At 42.3% G+C, this 22,827-nt stretch overlaps 1 protein-coding gene across 3 annotated transcripts in view; it reads left to right on the forward strand.

The window, feature by feature from the left end:
- Positions 1 to 22,827, forward strand: part of SSBP2 (single stranded DNA binding protein 2) — a 234,193-nt gene that overhangs the window by 148,303 nt on the left and 63,063 nt on the right. For 2 of the 3 annotated variants that reach the window (XM_073679180.1, XM_073679197.1), the window contains exons 5-6: positions 8,674 to 8,763; positions 22,068 to 22,151. In XM_073679180.1, the coding sequence (XP_073535281.1) occupies positions 8,674 to 8,763; positions 22,068 to 22,151 (174 nt within the window). The remainder of the gene's footprint in view (positions 1 to 8,673; positions 8,764 to 22,067; positions 22,152 to 22,827) is intronic. The other variant, XM_073679188.1, reaches the window with a different exon arrangement.

Below are 22,827 nucleotides of genomic sequence, written 5' to 3' on the forward strand. Positions count from 1 at the left end.
TTTGGCCTGGCCAAGGAGGTCAGTGCTCCTTCTTGCCTACTTGTTTTCCTTCTGTCTCTACCTTCCTCTTTTTTGATTGACAACTCTGGCTTTAGAGGGAGGAGAGAGGTGGGAAAGTTCACTGAATTGTTGGGACACATCAGAGTTGTGCTTGGTTTGAACAGTCATTTTGTGGTCACAGACTCACTTTGAAAACTTACAAAATAGATGAATATTGACTTTGAATAAAAGTTATTATAGTAAAATCAGAAATACCGTCAATGACCCCTCACATCTCCTTTTCTGATGCTTACCCTGTCTACACTGTTTTTTTTACTCCGTGGCCCCCAGCAAGCCTGAACTGCTGGCTCAGTCATTGGCTGCAGCAGGTCACCACTGCGGCCGCCACTGATTGGTGACGGGAGCGTTTCGTGTCACTTCTGGTGTATTGAGACAAGACCAAGTAGAGCTGAAGCTGCGAGGGATTGCTGGCTCAAGTATTACTACTTTTTATGTTTTATGAAACCATTTTTAAAAATATTTTTTGTCCCCTGAAAAACAGAGTTAATCAAGCGTCTGTTGAGCCCAAAAATGCCTCTCAGAATTCAATGTGTAATAGATGTGATGGGTGGCAGGGGGCAATGGCCATCTGTCATGGTTAACTAAACCATTGGGTGGCTTATGAAAACCAGTCAAATTGGTCTCTTCTGGAATATACTGGTGTCATCAAGAAAGCAATATGATGGGCAGGACAGCGGCTCAGTGGTTAGCACTGTAGCTTTGCAGTTATGAGGCCCTGAGTTCAAATCCCTCCAAGGAGAACATCTGTAAGGAGTTTGTGCAATATTCTGTTTGTGCAGTCTTCCCTCATCTACCCCAATTTCCTCCATTGCTTTAAAAGCACAATCCAATTCAGAATGTGAACAGGGACCGATACTGGTAAATGAGTACACCCATGCATTGTACGTTGTGTATGTAGGAGGTGTTTTATGACTGTGATAGGAGTGTATTAAAGTTAGAATCGCTGAGCTGTTTTTTGTCAGCGCAGGTAATGACTTGTATTCTCTAAAACAATCACCAGACAATGGAAAGACATCAGCGCACACATCGCAGTGCCACTCACCTATTGAAACCCCATTAGTATAATGACTTCTTGATGTTACATCAATGTTCTTTATTTATAAAATATTGAGCAAATTAAATAGTCTGTATTATGAAGGAGAAGGAGGGAAGCCGCTAAATTACAGGTGTAGCAAACAAAACCATTGATAATTGCATCAATAAATTTTCGGTCCCCTGCTCTGTGTGGAGGAGATATGCAGCGCCTGCCATTAATGCTCACGCTGTGCAAGTAATGTCATTACAAATATATGGCAGGGCTTTGTAGTTATTTATCTGGAGCCCCCTCCACCTTCATGGAGCCGTTACATTGACTTCTGCGTTCTGCACTAAACTTCGAGAGATGTAATGCGAATTGCGCCGGTGCTGTACCTTGTGCCATGATGTATGAGAAACATGGGGATTGGTCACTTGTATCACAGCACAATATCGTTGAAAGCTATTAAAAGCCATAAATAGGTCTTATATATGCCAGGTATAGCAAGTTTATTACTGCGGGTACACAGATCACCTGATCAGGCCCAGCTTCTGAAGGTCTTGATGAACTGTCAAGGACAGGTAACATTTCTTTCCTGCCATTCAAGTGAATGCCCACCAATGTAACATATGGCTGGCCAGGGTCCGTTAGATGCTTTTTGCTTATGGACTTTGTGCTCAAGATTACAAGGGGGCTGAAGGGTAGGACCCTGAACTGGGGAATCTCTGGTTTGATGCCCATGTGCCTAAATACCCTACTTCAGGAATGTCAAACTCAAATACACAGAGGGTCAAAATGAAAAACTAGGACAAAGTCACGGGCCAACCAGTATACTGGGCCCCACATTCCTTATTCATAAAGAATAATGTGCCCCACCAAGTTCTCCGTACAGAATAATGGGCCCCACATAGACCTTCATACAGAATAATGGACCCCACATAGTCCTTCATACAGAATAATGGCCCCACATATTTCTTCATACAGAATAATGGGCCCCCCAAAGTCCTCTGCACTGAATAATGGACCCCACATAGTCCTCCATACAGAATAATGGGCCCCACATAGTCCTCCATACAGAATAATGGGCCCCACATAGTCCTTCATACAGAATAATGGGCCCCACATAGTCCTCCATACAGAATAATGGCCCCACATAGTCATCCATACAGAATAATGGCCCCACATAGTCCTCCATACAGTATAATGGGCCCCACATAGTTGTCTATACAGAATAATGGCCCCACATAGTCCTCCATACAGTATAATGAGCCCCACATAGTCGTCTATACAGAATAATGGGCCCCACATAGTCCTTCATACAGTATAATGGGCCCCACATAGTCCTCCATACAGTATAATGGGCCCCACATAGTCCTCTATACAGAGGGGTGGCGGTTCTGGGTTCGTGGGCCAAATATAACCTCCCTGTGGGCCAGATTTGGCCCACACGCCAGAGTTTGACATGTATGCCCTACTTAGAGGTTGTTTCGTATAGGCACCCCTTTTATATGTAAAATTTTTTACCACGTTCAGTATTTGGTCAGTATTTTTCATCAGTATCTGTAAGCCAAAACCAGGAGTGGGTGATAAATACAGAAGTGGTGACGTGTTTCTATTATACCTTTTCTCTGATTGTTCCTCTCCTGATTTTGGCTTACAAATACTGATGTAAAACACTGAACGTGTGAACGTGGCCTTAAGTCTAGACTTGGCCACCCATGAGTTGTCTTCTCTCATGTTGGTTAAGAGGACCTGCCACCTATCTTGACATGTCCACATTAGTAAATACGTGTATTCTCGAAGAAATAACCGTTCTGGAGCATTTTTCATTTTAAGGCTATGTTCAGTATTTTACCTCAGTATTTGTAAGCCAAAACCAGGAGTGGAACAATCAGAGGAAGAGTATAATAGAAACACGTCACCACTTCTGTATTTATCACCCACTCCTGGTTTTAGCTTCAAATACTGAGGTAAAAAAACTCACCAAATACTGAACATGTGAACATGGCCTAACTCTTCATTGTGCCATTCCTCTCGAAATTAATGAATAAATTTAGCAATTGGGTGTTACGGATTCTCCTTGCTGAAGGAGCATGTCCTACACAGTCTATGCTCTCCAGTCACTGCTGACAGTATAAAGTCACCCTCAGGTGTCAATTTATTCAAAATTTTCTCAGAAGAATAACAGAAGAACTCTGCAGCACAGTGGCTCAGTGGTTAGCAGCATGGTGGCTCAGTGGTTAGCACTTTTACCTTGCAATACCGTTGTTTTGGGTTCAATTCCCACCAAGGACAACATCTGCAAGGATTTTGTATGTTCTCCCCGTGTTTGCGTGGGTTTCCTCCGGGTTCTCCAGTTTCCTCTCACACTCCAAAGTCATACTGATAGGGAATCTAGATTGTGAGCCCCAATGGGGACAGCAATGATAATATCTGTAAAGTGCTGTGAAAAATGTTGCCATTATATAAGAAAGCACAACAACTGTAGAGGCAACTATAGAAAATGCCTCTCGATGTTATGAGGAATGCAATTATTTGCTAAAACGTAGAAGCCGGGAGAGGCATCGGGTCCTCTTTACAGTGTTATTCAGCCATTGCATTTATTTTGCCAGGACACTAGTAATGCTCTTACGCTCAGTGTGGCCTCTGCTTTGTATGGCTTGTGATTACTATGTAGGGACAATTGGATCAGTGATACTTATAAATCATAAAATTAGGCAAATGAGTAGCGGATTATAAGCGTTACTTAAAGTGATCTGTATATAAGCTGGAGAACGCTTTGTGTACGTGACAGCCGCATTGTGTGCGTATTGTGCTATGGAATACATCAACCTTCAATTGCTCTTGTGTGTTCTGTGGTGTTTTCTCTTGAAAATTCAATGGAAATGACAATGACACAACATTAAAGGCATTTTGCACTGGTAAAATCTTTTATCTTTACAATTTGTATTCATTACCTTTTTATCTTGTTTTCAATCGTTTGTTTTTTATGTTATTCTTTGTATGTTTTTGGTGCTGAAATCATTTCAATTTACTACCTGGAAACCATCAATAAGCTGCTATTGGCAGATCTGACATACAATTCTAAGCACACACTTTAAAGGGGTGTAACATATCAAGACCTGTCCATAGAATAGGCCATATGTATTTTATATACACTGCTCAAAAAATAAAGGGAACACTCAAATAACACATCCTAGATCTGAATGAATGAAATATTCTCGTTGAATACTTTGTTCTGTACAAAGTTGAATGTGCTGACAACAAAATCACACAAAAATCATCAATGGAAATCAAATTTATTAACCAATGGAGGTCTGGATTTGGAGTCGCCCCAAAATTAAAGTGGAAAAACACACTACAGGCTGATCCAACTTTGATGTAATGTCCTTGAAACAAGTCAAAATGAGGCTCAGTATTGTGTGTGGCCTCCACGTGCCTGTATGACCTCCCTACAACGCCTGGGCATGCTCCTGATGAGGTTGCGGATGGTCTCCTGTGGGATCTCCTCCCAGACCTGGACTAAAGCATCCTCCAACTCCTGGACAGTCTGTGGTGCAACGTGACGTTGGTGGATGGAGCGAGACATGATGTCCCAGATGTTCTCAATCGGATTCAGGTCTGGGGAACGGGCGGGCCAGTCCATAGCTGCAATGCCTTCATCTTGCAGGAACTGCTGACACACTCCAGCCACATGAGGTCTGGCATTGTCCTGCATTAGGAGGAACCCAGGGCCAACCGCACCAGCATATGGTCTCACAAGGGGTCTGAGGATCTCATCTCGGTACCTAATGGCAGTCAGGCTACCTCTGGGCGAGCACATGGAGGGCCAAAGAAATGCCACCCCACACCATTACTGACCCACTGCCAAATCTGTCATGCTGAAGGATGTTGCAGGCTGCAGATCGCTCTCCACGGCATCTCCAGACTCTGTCACGTCTGTCACATGTGCTCTGCTTAGTGTAAACCTGCTTTCATCTGTGAAGAGCACAGGGTGCCAGTGGCGACTTTGCCAATCCTGGTGTTCTGTGGCAAATGCCAAGCGTCCTGCACGGTGTTGGGCTGTGAGCACAACCCCGATATGTGGACGTCGGGAGCTCATACCACCCTCATGGAGTCGGTTTCTAACCGTTTGTGCAGACACATGCACATTTGTGGCCTGCTGGAGTTCATTTTGCAGGGCTCTGGCAGTGCTCCTCCTGTTCCTCCTTGCACAAAGGCAGAGGTAGCGGTCCTGCTGCTGGGTTGTTGCCCTCCTACAGCCCCCTCCATGTCTCCTGGTGTACTGGCCTTTCTCCTGGTAGCGCCGCCAGCCTCTGGACACTAAGCTGACAGACACAGCAAACCTTCTTGCCACAGCTCGCATTGATCTGCCATCCTGGATGAGCTGCACTACCTGACCACCATAGCCCCTGACATATAGTTGCCGCCGCCGAGGACTGCACCTTATCTCCTATTCAAGTGAATAGTACCAGAAGTGGCCACAAAGCAATATACAGAGCTGCTGTGTTCTGCGCCGTATATCGCTTATATTCGTCCTCTTCTTGAGAAGATTTCTGCCAATCAGTGGAAGTGCCAAATTCGCACCTATCGCACACGACCTATCGCACACATAGATAATCTATTGTGAAGGTTGAGTCACCCTTTTAAAGGGGTTGTTTCATAAACACATTTACAGGGTATGTGGTGATGAGCGAGCATACTCACTACTCGATCGTGCATTGAGGTGCTTTGGCATCCATTGAGTGCTTAAGCCCAATGCTCGAGTCTCCATCCCGCATGTTTCGCGGCTGTTAGACAGCCAATAAACTTGGCTACAGCATTATTGTGTATGGCAGGCAATCCATGCATGTGAAACATGCGGGACGTTGACTGGAGCACCCATGATATTCGATGCGTGCACGAGCCCCCCGATGCACGATCGAGCGGTGAGTATGCTCGCTCATCACTGCTGGTGATCGCTGTGAATCTGACTGGAGTATCCATTGACCACAACAACGGGGGTCCCTTTTGTGAATGATGAAACAGTGGTGTGCATGCTTGACCGCCGCTCCCATGGCCATTGAGTAGCGTCACACATGCGCACTACCACACCATTCGCACAGGAGAATTTAGTACCCCATTCTCCTGATCAGTAGGGGTCTTAGCAGTCCTATAGTCCTCATCCTGTGGATAGAGGATAAATGTCGATTATAGGGAACCCCTTTAATGAAAAAATTCTGCATCTTGTCTGTTTCTTGACCGTTTCCAAGTAGGAATATTTTATTATCCACTGAAAATGTTGTATTTTTACCTTTTATTTTCTAATGCCTGCTAGCCATAGGTGGTGGCTTGCTTGGCGCACATCTGTGACTATCCCATCTGTTTTCTAGGTCTTTTCTGGGTGAGGCTTATATTTTTCTCATACTTTGGCCATCATCTAGCTCCCACATTGCTGACTTATATTTGTCACCGGATGCAGATGCCGCCTTTGTTTTGTCATCTTTCTTTAATGGAAGACGCTATAACTTCTGATTAATATTTCAATGCGTGTGATCAAATATTAAGTGTATTGTGCTGGATCTGATTATGGAAACCTGTGTATAATCTATGATGGATAGTAATGCTGGTCTAGGCAGGATGGCCCGTTATCTGTTACTTTATGTGGTGGTAGCGTTGGATCTGGCATTTCCTTGCTGGCATACTTTCAGCCTTATTGCCTGTTTGTTGGCACATTAAACCTTGTGCGCTGTTAACCTGTGGCTCTCCAGTTGTCAGCCGGCTACAACATCCAGCCCGCTGTGCTAGTTAATAGAAGCATGATCCACACGGCTTTTCTTCTACGCAGCCTAAGCCCACATGTTCTTGAGAAAAGCCCCAGAGGGATCAATGATTTCTCTCTCTTTTTCTTCCGTGTTTTCTCACTGTGGAATGCAAAGCTCTGGTGTAAAATACCCATGACATAATGCCTGCCTTTCCACACACCAATGCAAAAATGCGGAAAGCGTCTCTTTACCTATGAACACTTCATAGGGCGGCTGGATGTGTGACCCTAAGGGTTAATTAGTCAGTGCACTATGTCATTTCTCCTTTAAAGATTGCAGAAATGTGAACTATTTAATTTGGGGAAGTGCTACTTACAAAAGTTTTGCTACTTTTCTAAAAATATGTTACTTTTTTAAAAGCGGTCTCCAGCTTTGTGCAATACAATTGGTGACTTACACAAATAATTATTAATTGTTATTAATAAAAAGGCTGAAGATTTGACCTCTAAATGTGTTCTCCTGATAGCTGTGATTTAAGTAACACGGCACTATATGCATCCCTACAGGCTGAGACTTGCTTTACCTGTCTGCTAAAACATTTACTTATTGCTCAAATGTGACTTTCTATGACCATTCCATGCTCATTTTCCCTTTCTACCCAGCTAATTCTTCTCTTTTTCTCTGCTCCATGTAGAAACAGGAAGTCTCTTGTCCCTGCAGAAATCATTCCCCTCAACTACTGCTGATTTGGCTGCTTCCTCCTCCCCCATGCAGGGACTTTTGCAGTTACTTATGACTCATGCAGGGAAAATTGACCTCCTGTTTCTACATAGGGCTTAGAAGGATTCAGCTAGTCAGCTTATAATCATGTGATGTCATAGACCTAATGGAAAACAGAAGAATTAGCTGGGTAGAAGGACAAAATGAGCGATTGTAAGTGCACAGTGTAATGTAATGATTGCAATATATTAAGGATAAAAACTTTTGACGGGAGGAGGAGGAGTGCTTCTTTAACATTTATAGCATCTGCTGGTAAATCTCACTTGGGGGATTTGGATAGGTAGCCACATTGGCTTGTAGAATAAAGGGGCTTCTCCGCTCCTTGGGAGAGGTCCAGCATTTTAGTGAACACATCTAAGAGTTGAAAAGGGGAACAGGTCTTGGAGCATCATGGAGTTTCCTCACCTTAGTAATCTCTCAGCTCCAGCGCATGATTTTCCACTGATGATTAGGTGGAAAGCATGTAAGAGTGCCCCTTAATCGTTTATTATGTTTTTTGCATGATCCTGTACTTTCAGACAATTTCCTCTAATTTGATATTGTAATAAATAGACAATCTTCAAATAAGGTTATTAAAAAAAATTGTGTTGCCTTACGCCTGAAATACCCTCCAAAATTCCAACCACAAGGTGTCTTCCTTTTTTTTGTAATTTTTCCACAGACAAATGTAGCCTTCTCTAGCAGCAGTGAGATGAGTTAAATTAAGTTGGGGCTGCACTTTTGTCCCTCCTCTGCTCTCCTGTCTGTCAAACTCTCTGTACAGGGCAGGCAAGCCATTGGTCAGTGATAGGAGCAGTGTATAATGGGAAAGGAAGTTCCTACACCTATAGTGCTGAAATGATGCTGATGAGAAGTATTACCCTTTCAAAAATGAGCATGAGACATACACGTTTTCACTTGTAGCGGATGAGTGCGGCAAGACCATGTTTTTCTGCAGGTTTTGTGTGCAGTTTAGGAACTAGCGGTAACTTTGGATGGAGGAGGATATGAGTGCCTGCATGCAAATGTATTTTTCTGTTGTTAGATACGTGTTAGATAAGTCTGAAACTAATTGGGCTTCTTGTTTCCTTGCAGAGTGCTGCCGCTGCACCCAGTCCTGTTCTAGGAAATATGCCCCCGGGGGACGGCATGCCGGTGGGTCCAGTCCCTCCTGGATTCTTTCAGGTATGCACAGACTGCACCTCCGCACAGGGGCGCTGGCTGCAGAGCCTCCATTTGCTTCTGCAGAAAACCTATTCTCTAGTTATAAGCCGCTAGGTAGGAGCGCCTCATGTGGAGTGTCTCTTTTGTGATGGCTAATAATACATGAACGTGGGTAGTTCACCTTATCCGCCTCCTATTACATTACCTACAAAGCGCGCGCAGACGGGATTTACAGGCCGTCTCAGCACGACGTCCGCGGAGGAATAAACGCTATACAATAAGGTTATACATTCTGTATGAATAGTCTTATGTTATTGTCTTCTTACAGCTAATATTGTAGCAGAACTAGAGGAAGCTGCTTACCTGTAGAACTTTGACTGGTAGGTCACTTTAAGAAATAACTTCAGATATATACCCATCAGCCATAACAATGAAACAGGTGAATAATATTGGTTATTTTGTGACAACAGCACCTGTTTACAAGTGAGATGTATTCGGCAGCGAGCTATCAGTTCTTGAAGTTGATGTCTCGTAAGCAGGAAAAATAGGCAAGTGTACAAATCTGAGAGAGCAAGGGCCCAATCATTATGGCTCTCCAACATGGCATGTCCTGTGCGGTGCTCCTGATGAACAGTGGACAGTACTTACCAAAAATTCTCCAAATGGCAACAGGGTCAAGGACATATTTCTGGTAAAACTGCATGCAGGTGCTTTTTTCCTGCAGCACTGTGGCCAATATGCATGGACTTGCCCCTATATAAGGGTCTTCCAATACTGAGATATTGATAACATAAAGTGGTTTGCAAAAGTATTCATCCCCAACCCCCCATTCTTTGGCACTTTTCGTGTTTTGCTACCTCACAACCTGGAATTTCACTGTTTTTTTGAGGGTTTCCATCCGTTCATGTAAATAACATTTGACTTTCTTTCTATTGTGAAGCAAACAACAAATAGGACAAAATAACTGTAAACTTCAGTGTCCATAACTATTCACGTGCCTAAATTCAGTAATTTTTTAGAGCCTCCTTTCGCAGCAATTACAGCTGCAAGTCGCTTTGGATCAGTCTCTATGAGCTTTCCACATCTGGCCACTGGGATTTTTGCCCATTCCTCAAGGCAAACCTGCTCCAGCTCCTTCACGTTAGATGGTTTCCTCTGGTGAACAGCAATCTTCAAGTCTGACCACAGATTCTCAATTGGATTAAGGTCTGGGCTTTGACTAGGCTACTCCAAAACACGGGTGGATTTCCTTTCACCAAGCATGTGACATATGAAGGGAATTTCTTGCAGCAGAAATTTTTAGGGGCTTTATACCAAAAGGGGTGAATACATATGCACTTGCCAATTTTAAGTTATTTGATCCCATAAATTTAATTTCTGCCTAAATTTTTTCACTTCACTTCACCAACTTAGACTATTTAGTGCTGATGCATCACACACAAATCTGATTACAAAAATATTTAAACACAGGTTGTAATGTAACAATATAGGTAAAAAGCCAAGGCGGTGAATACTTTTGCAATCCACTGTATTCTTAGATCAGTTGAGGTCTGGCACCAAGTGACAGCCTCCACTTCCCCTCTGATCATCAGTCACCAGCTCCTGCAGCGTCCAAACGTGCACAGAGTGGAGCAACACTGCGCCGTCACCCTGTTTAGTTGCCGCTGCTGGGTGGTGTAGGTCCGCTCCTATTCTATTTGATAAAAGCTGATCTGCAGCATCCGGTGGCAGCCAATAGACAGCGTAGAATAGTTAGATCCAGAAGTGTAGAAAAAGACATGGACCGCACATCCAAATATTTATAATTTGATCTAACGCCTCTTTGTAAAAATGTACAAACTGAACATGAGGTTCTTAGTTTACCATTCTGATCAGACTGTATGAAGCCCACTGCCACGTGATGATGAACCTATTAGTGGGTCCCTAGCCTGAAAGATGCGGCGCCGTGCGCAAATTGCCATCACAGCAACAACGCACCACAAGGGCGGGCGGCCTGGTCCCCCACAGCACCCATGCTGCAAAGCCAAGTCCCCACGACTCCAGGCCGCGCCACACCACTGACACAACACCGCAGCAACAATAGTTAAATCCAGTCCTACTATTTATACAAGGAGAACAATTGATTCTGACTTTATATAAAGTGCTCGGATAGCGTTCATCTTCTCTGCACAATTCCAGTTTAAATATCAAAGACTTTTAAGTCCAGGTAAAGGTAATGTGTTCCTCACCACACTAACAGCCATAGCAAAACCAAAAGAATTCTGCCAGGACAATAATTATGAAATAATTAAAAAAATAATTTTATTAGATATAAATATAAAAACACATAGAAAATTCCAAAAATTATCGACACACAAACACAGTCCGGTGGGCGAGCTACCCAATTATATTGTGGGAACCCTGAGAGTTTTAAGATGTAACGTTATAAGGTGACAGAGCAGTATGATATATAGGTAGTATAGGGAGAAATCTCCAACCAACTGGTCATATAGTCACCATGAAATTACATTGGTAAACACTAAGAGAAATAGAAAGTAAATCCCACAAACACAGATTTATATAGCGTATTAACCGGTTCCCGACCGCCCACTGTAGATAAACGTCGGCGCTTGCCGGGCTCTGTGCAGTGCCGACGTTTAAAAACGGTGGGTGGTCTCGCAGTGCTCAGGACCCCCAGGGTCCTGCAAGCACTGCGATTCCGGTGCAGAGCGTTAGCTCTGACAGGGTACATCATCGGGACCTGATTAGATCAGGTCCCAGTGATGTTAACCCTTTGCTGTCTTCTATATGCTGTGATCTATAGTGATCGCGGCATATAGGAGACAGCAGGAAGAGAGGGGGTCGTCTTACTTACCTCCGAAGACCTCCGTTTCGTTTGAGGACCTGGGGTTGCTATGGCAGCTGGAGGTCACATGACCGCCTCCAGCTCTGCCATATATGGTGTCCTTCCTGTCTGGCTTCAGCTTGTATGTAGCTGAAGTCAGACAGGAGACTCTGACTGAAACAGTCAGTGAAGATCTCATATAATGTAATATATGTGTATTACATTACATGAGATCAGTGATCAGAAAAATAAAAATTAATGTCCCATACAGGGACTAAGTAAAAATGTAAAAAAAAGTAAAAAAAAAAGTTTTTAAACTATTAAAAAAAAAAATCACAAAATAAATAAAAATAAATAAATAAAATATTAAACCAATAAATCCGTAAATTATTACAAAACCAAAAAAAGTACACATATTTGGTATCGCCGCGTCCGAAACAACCCGAGCTATAAAACTGTCACACTAATTAACTCCTTCTGTGCACACCGTAATAAAAATAAATAAAAAACGGAGCAAAAAAATATGCTTTTTCATCATATCGCCAAACAAAAAGTGGAAAAAAATGTGATCAAAAAGCAGAATAGAAATAAAAATGGTACCACTGAAAACGTCATCTTGTTCCGCAAAAAAAGCCGCCATACAGCTCCATCAGCCAAAAAATAAAAAAGTTATAGCGCTCAGAATAAAGCAATGCAAAAAAAAATATTTTTTTTCTATAAAATTGTTTTATTGTGTAAAAGCGCCAAAACATAAAAAAAATACAGTAAGTGTAGTATCGCTGTAAACGTACTGACCCGAAGAATAACGCTGCCTGATCACTTTTACCACACGCAGAACGGCATAAAAAAAACCTCAAAAAACAATTCCTGAAGTGTTTGTTTTTGTTAACTTTACCTCCCAAAAAACGGAATAGAAGGCGATCAAAAAATGTCACGTGCCCAAAAATGGTTCCAATAAAAATTTCAACTCGTCCCGCAAAAAACAAGCCGTCACATGACTCTATCGGCCGAAATATGGAAAAATTATAGCTCTCAAAATATGGTGATGCAAAAACTAGATTTTGCAAAAAAAAGCGTATTTTAGTGTGTGACAGCTGTCAGTCATAAAAACCCGATATAAATCTGGTATCTCTGTAATCGCACCGACCCGAAGAATAAAGTAATCTAATCAGTTATATCACACTAGGAACGGCATAAAAAATAAATAAAACAAATATTATTCACCTGCTACTGATTTGTTTATTATGTCTCCCAAAGATCCCAGTAAGGCTCTGCTCACATTTATCCTGTGCTCTGCGCTGAGCACTTACACCAGAGTTTCCGTGTAAATCTCTGAAATACGTGATTCAGCCAGAACCCATGATGGAAGATTCCCTGTAATGAGGCAGATATAGGCCACTGTGGATGCCGTCTAGCCTGGGATCCCACGGTGTCATTTGTTTTAGGCGTGCATAAAAGTGCGGTTGGCCACAGTTTTGTGCACTTCTGAAAAAAAGGACACCACTAAACAGAGGCCAGACGGAGTCCAGAGTAACTCTGCTGCCTCATTACAGCGAATGGATCCTGCAGGGGTTTCATCTGAATTACATCACTTGGAAAATTAGATGGAAACCCCGATGTAAGTGCTCAGCCTAGAGCGCCGGATAAATGTTACGTAAAATGTTCCCAATAAAATCTTCAACTCAGTCCTCAAAAAAAGCTAGTCCCCACTCAGGTCCGTCATCTGTTAAAAATATAAGGGACTTCCAAGTTAATGGTAGCAGAAAGGCTCTGGAAAAGCAAAATGGTCCTTGCCCCCCAAAAGAAATTCAGAAAATTTTGTGCTCCCAAATCCAAATGCCTATTCTACAATAATTTGTTCTCCAATTGTCAAATAGCGCTCCTTCCCCCTCAAATCTCACCGTATGGCTAAGTGGTACGATACAGCCCCTTCCCTTCCGAACCCTGCCGTGCGCCCAAACAGTGGTTTTCCCTCACATATGGGGTATCAGCACGCTCAAGAGAAATTGCACAAAAAAATTTGGGGTCCATTTTTTCATGTTACCCCTGTGAAAATAAAAAAAATTGGGTCTAAAGTAACATTTTTGTGAAACAAGTTAAATGTTAATTTTTTTCTTCCACATTCCAAAAATTCCTGTGAAGCACCTGAAGGGTTAATAAAGTTCTTGAATGTGGTTTTGAGCACCTTGAGGGTGTGCAGTTTTTAGAATGGTGTCACTTTTGGGTATTTTCTGTCATAAAGACCCCTCAAAGTGACTTCAAATATGATGTGGTCCCTAAAAAAATGTTTTTGTAAATTTTGTTGGAAAAATGAGAAATCGCTGGTCAACTTTTAACCCTTATAGCGCCATAACAAACAAAAAAATAATTTGGGTTCCAAAATTGTGCTGATGTAAAGTAGACATGTGGGAAATGTTATTTATTAACTATTTTGTGTGACATATCTCTCTGATTTAAGGGCATGAAAATTCAAAGTTTGAAAATTGCAAAATTTTCAAAATTTTCGCCAAATTTCCGATTTTTTCACAAATAAACGCAAGTGATATCGAAGAAATTTTACCACTATCATGAAGTACAATATGTCACGAAAAAACAATCTCAGAATCAGGGGAATACGTTGAAGCGTTCCAGGGTAATTACTTCATAAACTGGCAGTGGTCAGAATTGAAAAAATTGGCCCGGTCACGAAGGCAAAAACAGGCTCTGGCGCGAAGTGGTTAAATTGCAAAGTGCATCAAATGCACAGAATCACCATTTAAAGGGATACAGATACCCAAATATATCCAATGCAGTACATCAAATGCAAGGTATAAACATAATAGGGATACTCACCCACCAGGCCCCCGACGCGCGTTTCACAGTAGCTTCGTCAGGGGTGACCCCTGACACCGGGCTGTCTGTTTGTGTGTCTGTAATTTTTGGAATTTTCTGTGTGTTTTTTTATATTTATATCTAATAAAATTATTTTTTTTTAGTTATCTCATAATTATTGTCCTGGCACAATTCTTTTGATTTCGGTTTTACAATTCTAGTTTACTAAAATTCACCTCATTACAGCGATATCTAAATGTGTGACTATGCAGTTGTTTCGAATACCCTTTCATTTGACCTGGATTATATTGGTGCCAGATATTTCCTTAACTGCAAGAATTTCCAAAAATTGTCCCCATCACCTACGGGCTGCTTAGTTGAAGGAGTAGAATTGGTTTTGACACTATGATGCCATATAAACAGAGGCATCTGATTACTGTATATACCCAATGAGCTCTGCAGTATAGTTGAAGGTAAGCCCCAGGTTGTTGCTAGCCGGTGTCGTGTGCCCATGTCCTAGATCAGATTGCTTCTTACTCATTTATGTGAACTCTAAGTTTCGATAAGGTAGACAAGTCCATTGAACTATTTCCAATCTCAGGATCCTTGCTACTCTTGTTACGAGGCATAGCGTGGGGTGCCAGCGCCTGGAGTAAGGCGGGTATTTTGCACCCCTACCTTGTGAACTGCTAGGACCACCGGAGTCTCCTCCACCAGTCCAGTGTTAAACTCCCATGTATTGTATCTTGAGAAAAATACTGCAATAATTATAGACATAAAACTTCAAAAATAAAAATTAAGACGTTGTAATAAAAAAATCTATTTTTTTTAATTTAACAATTTATTAACCTAAGCTCAGCCCTAGCGTTAAGCCTACCCCTAAACCAATCTCTAACCCTAGTTAGGTGTAGAAAAAATATAATGTAAAAGCAGCTCTTAGTAATGAATGAAGACAGTATTGAATCATGTACTCTGCACTGCACATTTAGTGCTGTTTTCATTTATTAGCTTCTGCACTCTGCATAGGCAGAAACGAAGATGACAAAAGTCACTTCATTATACTGAGCTTTGTCATTTCAGACGCACCCTATGAATGGCGCAGCAGCCGATGACAAAGTCATCTTTCTTGGAGAATTTTGCATATCTCATGAGACCGCTGCAGTCAATCACTTGGGTCCGAGGATCTGGCATGAGCCACTGAGCTGATTGATTGATTGGATGCAGAAGGCACATGCACATTCGCTATGGCATCGCTGTTGGTGTCTGTAAACCATCAAGGGGAGCAGCGGTGGAGAGCAGGGGAGGAGGGGGCATAAGGCCAGATTCACACATCCATGTTTTGCCGTCTGATTACAGACCACAAAGCTTGGACCAGCCTCATAAGTGCTGTCAACTCTGCGTCCGGTCCGAAAATCATGGTTTATAGAACATGAAAAATTAACAAGTAAATGGAGCCTTATGCTGATTTTTGCTATTTTTAACTAGTTCAAGGGTATCTGTCAGCAGGTTTTTGTTATGTAATCTGACAGCAGCATGAGGTAGGGACAGGGACCCTGGTTCCAGCGATGTGTCATCTAGTTTGCTGGGTGTAGCAGTTATGATATAATCACAGTTTTCTCTGCTGCAGATCTAGCAGAGCTCAGTTGTTGAGCTGTATATAACCCCACACACTCCACAGATTTCTGTGTATATTGTATGGTGACAGAGCTGCTAATCAGTGCTGGGGGCAGGCTTAGACTAACCTGCACGTGCCAAGTTGTCCTCTAGTGATAATCTCTTACTGATAAAACACTGATTGTATTGAAACAGCAAAACTCAGCCCAGTAAGTGACACCTCACTGTAATCAGGGACTCTGCTCCTACATTATGGTGCTCTCAGATTACATAGCAAAACCTGCTCAGATTCCCTTTAAAAACAGGACACCCCTATAGCAGAGGGAATGATCTGATATGTTTTTGGACATCTCATTGTGACCAGTTGTCACAGTGATTGACTCGAGCAGAGAGGATTGGGCCACAGACAGGTTACTTCATGTGCAGCCGTGGAGCCCATGACTTTTATTCCAGTTCCTCCTCAGTCCTCGTCGTTCCCCGTCAGTCTAGAACATAACTAGTATTTAAATATTTAGGTGTCGCTGTTCCCTCCTCTCCCCGGCATGACGGGAGCTTCACTTATTACCTTTTTATGAGCCAATTCACAGAACGGTGCAATTAACATATCGCCCCGCGCAGACATGATTGACAGCTCCTCATTTCTCGGCAGCTATTTCGGAGCCCGCTGAGCTCACATACTAGGAAGCCTAAAGCAGCCACCTTGCTAGCGCTATGTGGGACTGGCGTGCTCCGCTCATCCCTGACCCCGCAGTCCTGTTCTGTCATGGCTATTTTCCCAAGTTATAAAATGTTCAGCATCTAGCAGATTGTGTTTTATGCTTATTACAGTCACATTAAGCTCTAAGTATCTGTCAAAAATCTGTAAAAATCTCTTCTATAATTTGACAGACGTACTGATGCGCAGTAGATGATACAAAACATGGGGGCATGCGGTTATAGCTGTGACCTTGCCTGGCCAACAAATCTGGGCAAATTCTTGCCAATTTCTGAACACCAGCGGGGCCCCTGGGTGCCAACCAGCGAGCTGTGCGAAGGGAGTTTTGTCTTGTAGGGTATTTAATGTCTCCCAAATGAAGCAATATTGAAATGCCACCTAGAGGGGTAAGTGTCATTGAGATTTATAGTCACAAATCATGGAGCTTTCCTCTTCTGTGTAATAATAAAGGGATCCTGCCCTCCGATTCCTCACGCCTCAACCACAGACGACATGGACACACTGTGGCATTTCAGGGGACCTTGTGACTAGAATGGCTAACTACAGAGGGAAGTCCCTGCTGGCTTCACCCCACAACAAGCTGGTTAGTGGATGTGGAGGAGTCGGCCGACCTGCCTCTCGGACTAGTCATGCTCATTTATAATATTGTTTCTCTGACACGCCACAGTGTTACAGAATGAAATCTGAATTGCTGGATTAAAGGGGTCCTGTCACCCCCAATATGCTAATTAAATCAGGTATGTAGGGGACTTAGCCCTTATAAAAGTCCTACCTGTAGTATAGATTTTAGAGGTTTAGTTGCCAGAAAAATGTATTTTTATATGCAGATGAGTGGGATTTGGTGCACCCTTAGCATGGCCGAGGGCTCAGTGCACAGTTATGTCCCCTCACTAAGCACTTTGTCATGTCTTGATTGACAGAAAGCTTTACCTGAACTCAGCAGCTCCTCGTCTCCACATGGACACTGCAGGAGCCCAGCCCTGCTCAGTGTCAGTGTGCGCTGTCATCGCTGGCACCTGACTGCAGTACAGTACAAAGCGGTGGCCGCAGACTGGAGCTAGCGATGAGAATCCGCAATGACACTGTGACTGGCATGTGACCAGACTCCTGTAGAGTCCGTGTGCGCTCTCATTGCTGGATCCTGTCTGCAGTACAGTACTTAATGGCGGCTCCAGACAGGAGCGCTCTCATTGTCAGTGTGCACTCTCATTGCTGGTTCCTCCCTGCAGTACAGTACTTAATGGCGGCTCCAGGAAGGAGCCAGTGATGGGAGCCCACAATGAGACTATACGAGCACGCATGGGCTCCTGGAGTGTCGGTGTGCACTATCATTGCTGGCTCCTGCGTGCAGCCACTGCTTGGTACTGTACTGCAGGGAGGAACCAGCAATGAGAGTGCACACTGACACTGCAATAGCCCATTCGCACTCATATAGTGTCATTGTAGGCTCCCATCACTCGCTCCTGTCTGCAGCTGCCATTGGGTACTGTACTGCAGAAGATTGCAGTGTCTGTGCGAAGGTTCAGATCCAGTGATTGAGTTCAGGCAATGCTCAAGATATGACAAAGTTCTCAGTATACAAATTAAAGGGTCATAGCGGTGCACCGGAGCCCCTCATTTGCATATAAAATAGTTTTTAATCTGAAAACTGAATCTCTAAAACCTATACTACTGGTATGACTAACAGAGCCGGTCTCTGACTGCGCTGCCCGTGGCTCGGCAGCATGAATCAGCCATTAGGTTCACTTCATAGGTATAGACAAATAGGCAAAGTGATCATCCGCAGAAGTTGGGAAGCGATTATAAATGTATCTATGAAAATAAATATTTATATTGGATACTTTATTTTTTTTGCTGCCTCCTACCACCGCTAAGACCTCCTGCGGAGTTTGCGTGTTTATAATAAAATCTTTGAGGCAGCATGGCCGGTTTTCTTGAGCATCCTGAGATATGCAGACAATTTACATGACGCAAAGGAGCCCTCCGGAGAAGCCCGGGGATTGTATAGTAATATACTGTGTGACTGACGGGTGGGTTTACCATATATTTATTGGAGGGCCCCCCCTGCAGGCCGTGCAGTAGCCATAACATAGTGGAGCATTACTTTGGTGCGACAAGAATTGCATAAAATAGAGTGGCGTCCTGCTTAGCCCAGGGTGATTTTTAGGAATCTCCTGTAATTACTAATCGTTCGTTCATTCTTCTCCAGTACAGATGACACATTCTTCTATGACGACAGTAGACAGATTTCGTTAAAGGTTGTGATGGCTTCACATTGGGAAAAAACCTAGATCAGTAACTTCAAACCTTTTCCCTAAAGAGATGTGTCTGACGATTTACACAGGGACAGGGGCTCTTCATTCTTTTCCATCCATTTATAATGATCAGATTTTGGTAAATAATCTCGGCTGAGGAATACATCGCGTGAACCGGTGTTTATAAAACAGATACTTTATAACCTAAAATAAAATTAAACACTATATTTCAAACTAAAAAAATAAGCGACAAGGTTAAAAAGAAGGGGAAGCCAAGCAATACTTTTGCCTGTGTCTATACTGCCACCTAGTGGACTGAAGACGTAATTGCAACGTAACACAAAATTGTAGGAAAAAGAATGATAGAAGTAAAATTATATGTAGTCTTCATTTGTAATTTATTTATCATTTGTGGATATACCTCATGGTTGTAAATTAGATTTTTTTAGGAAGTGTTATTTATTTTAGAACAGACTTTTTATAATTTAGGGATTTTCACCACCTAATTTGCAGTTTGACTTCTTTTGGATGTTATTATTTATGAGGTCCTTTGTGGAAGGTTTAATGATAGAAGCTTTTTTATTTAACCTTGATTTTCCAAATAGATAACCAGTATGTGATTGATGGGGTCCCATCATAAGCTAGCACAGCTATCACTGCTGATCAGTGTGGGGCTACCTTCTTTTTCAGACATCGCACCCACCATATTGTCAGATAATACTAGGAGCTATTCATGGACAGATATGGTGTTGTTTCTAGGGGAGAAAAATCCTTTCAAACCCCTTGTAAACACGTATCAGATTTTCAAACCACTGAAGACTAAAGATCTGGGTGTTTAAAGATTAAAAAGACTGGATACTCTTTAATTTTCTTAAATGTCCATAAGATAATTTTTCATCAATAATACACGCGAAAATAAGCTATTGTGTAATATATCTTATGATTGAAATCTGCTTCTTTCTCCTCCCGGACTGATCTGTTATTCTCAAAATTCTCAATTAACCAGTAAACTGTTTCTTCAGTGAATGCAGATTTTCCCATTACTGAGATTGGAGATGACAGTTGGTGATTATACACTGTTATTTAGTTACATAGGTTTAATAAAGACCTCGGTCCATCAAGTTCAACCTTCCTCCCCCAGTTGTACATTTTGTCTGATTTAACTGTACCCCACAATGTTATGTGTATGGAGGAAATCGTCCAGCCCTTTTTGAACGCTGTTATAGTATTTTCCACACTACCTCTTGTGGTAGGGAATTCCACAGTCTGACTGCTCTGACTGTAAAGAACCCTTTCCTGTTTAGCTGCAGGAATCGCCTTTCTTACAGCCGTAATGAGTGCCCCCTCGTCCTTCATATAGTCTTTGGAAGGAATAAGTCATGTGCTAGACCTTTGTACTGACCACACATATACTTATACATGTAAATGAGATCCCCTCTGAGGCTTCGTTTTTCTAAGCTAAACAAGCCCAACTTTTTTAACCTCTCATCATATGAGGGGTCTTCCAGCCCTTGTAATAATCTAGTTGCCGCCTTTAAACTGATTCTAACTTCTGAATATCCTTTTTAAAATGTGGAGCCCAAATCAGGATCCCATATTCTAGATGTGGCCTCACAAGTGATCTTTAAAGGGGTAACAATATGTTGGGATCGCGGGATATTTTTTCTCTGTTTTTATACACCCTAAAATCTAGTTTCCTTTTGCAGCTGCTGCCTGACATTGAGTACTGCTGCTCAGCTTACTTGTAACCAGAATACCCAAGTCCTTCTGTTCTGTATGCAATTCTATGGAGATTGGTATCTGGGGTTTTTTTCAGGGAAACTTGCAGCAGAATATCTTCAGCCTTTAGCTCCTTCTTCCTCCTCCCCTCTCCATAGAATGTTATAAGCACTAACTGTCACTTCTTATCTCAGTGATGTGTACATTGGTCTACACTTAATACCAATGGTACCCAAGAATTGAGAGTGACAGATCAATCCAGGATGGGAACGAAGCAGATTTCTCTGATGGGATATATTACAAAGTTATTAATGATTTATGAAATAAAGATTAAAATGATGGTTACATTTAAGACTATTTATAGGGAGTTTGTCGGCATATTGACTTTTCAAACCATGCACAGTCGATGCACATTTAGGTGTCCAAAAAGTTCAGTGCACCTTCCCACCTACTTGTTTTGCATCTATCTCCACCTTCCTCTTCCTTGACTGACAGCTACGGGCACTAGAGAAGGGTGGGGATTGGTGTAAAACAAGCAGGTGCTCACACCAAGGGTGCACACAGCGCCTGTGCTTCGTTTGAACAGTCATTGACAGATTCATCAATAACCCCCAGTTTATTACACAGCCAGAGAAATGGAGAAAAATTACATGAAATATATAAAAAATAAAGCTACGCATTAGCAATGGTAATAGCTTTTCATGTACATAAGATGCATTATATATGTAATAGACATGTCACTACTTATATTTTGTATTTTAATCACTACCTGGTGTAATGCTACAGATCCTTTCATCAGGCACAGCAGGCATTGTAAAGCTCTGTTCACACTTTTGTCATTGCTTTTTGTTCATAAATGATGGTGTCCTTGAATTGATTTTCAGGTACTTTTGACTGGTAGGATAGTGATGCTATTATTGACGTCAAAAATATTAAAACCTCTAAGATAAGGGGGGAAAGTGTTTAAAATGGATTGGTCACCCTTGTAGATCCAATTAATAATGTATTAAATTTTTATGTTATTAGACCCAATGAGGTTTGAGTACTTACTTTGAAAATATATGTCAGAATGGCTATATAACCCTGATATTAAAATGTGCGTTGTAGGAGTCCAGCTAGACGTGGACTCTTAAAATGCCCCTCTTAATATGCGGTAGGAAAACTTTGAAAATTCACAACTAAATGGTGGTATAATTCTTTTTTTAAAGTGAGTACATCATCCTCGGAGATCTGTTGAATAATGTATGGTGAAATCTGGTGACAGATCCCCTTTAATGTGAACAGGGCCTTACCAGACTGATGAAATTATAATCTGACCGCTGAGCTTTTCCTCTTACCAATAAGAAAGTCCCTGTCTAATGATATCCGTGATCTCATTACCCTCTAGGGTCCTCCAGGTTCACAGCCATCACCACATGCACACCACCTACCTCACAACCTCAGCAGCTCCATGATAGGACCCCACGGTCAGGTAGAGTACACTAGAGGTTTTTTTTTTGTTTTTTTTTTTGTTTTTTGCTTTTGTTTGGAAGGGCAGACAATAGTCCATCGCTGGGGTCTGGTAACCAATGCCCTGAAGCTTCGCTGCAGATTTCAACTCTTTACCTTGTTTTGTTTTCTATGCCTGACCATTAAAAAAAAATAAACTTACTGACCCCTTAGGTGGTCAACTAACTCTAAAGTCTGCTGTGATTAATTTACCCCCTTCTGTAACCATCTTTTCATGTGCGTGGCATTGGCAGATTCTTAAAGGGAATATGTCACCAGATTTTTGCTACCTCATTTGAGAGCAGCATAATGTGGGCAAAGAAACCCTGAATGCAACGATGTGTCACTTAGATTACTGGGTGAAGCTGTTCTGACACAGAGTTTTTAAATTTCGCAATGCAGCAAAGCTGAGAAAGCTAATCCCGCCCACGCGAGGCGGCCCAAGTACATTGTCTATCGACAGTGAGCTGCTTATCACAGAAGGGGGCGGAGTCGGAACAGCATGCATGCACTGCTGTAGCTTCTGTAGCCCAGACAATGATAATCACCAGGTGATGAAACCAACAGCACACAGCCTGACATGTGACACATCTTTGAAATCTGTGTATTAAACCCTACCACATACTGTTCTCTGATTACATAGAAAAACCTGCTGACAG

The sequence above is a fragment of the Phyllobates terribilis genome, unplaced genomic scaffold, assembly GCF_046119375.1.
Source record: "Phyllobates terribilis strain yellow unplaced genomic scaffold, ASM4611937v1 Scaffold_1__5_contigs__length_1240528914, whole genome shotgun sequence".
Lineage (NCBI taxonomy): Eukaryota > Metazoa > Chordata > Amphibia > Anura > Dendrobatidae > Phyllobates > Phyllobates terribilis.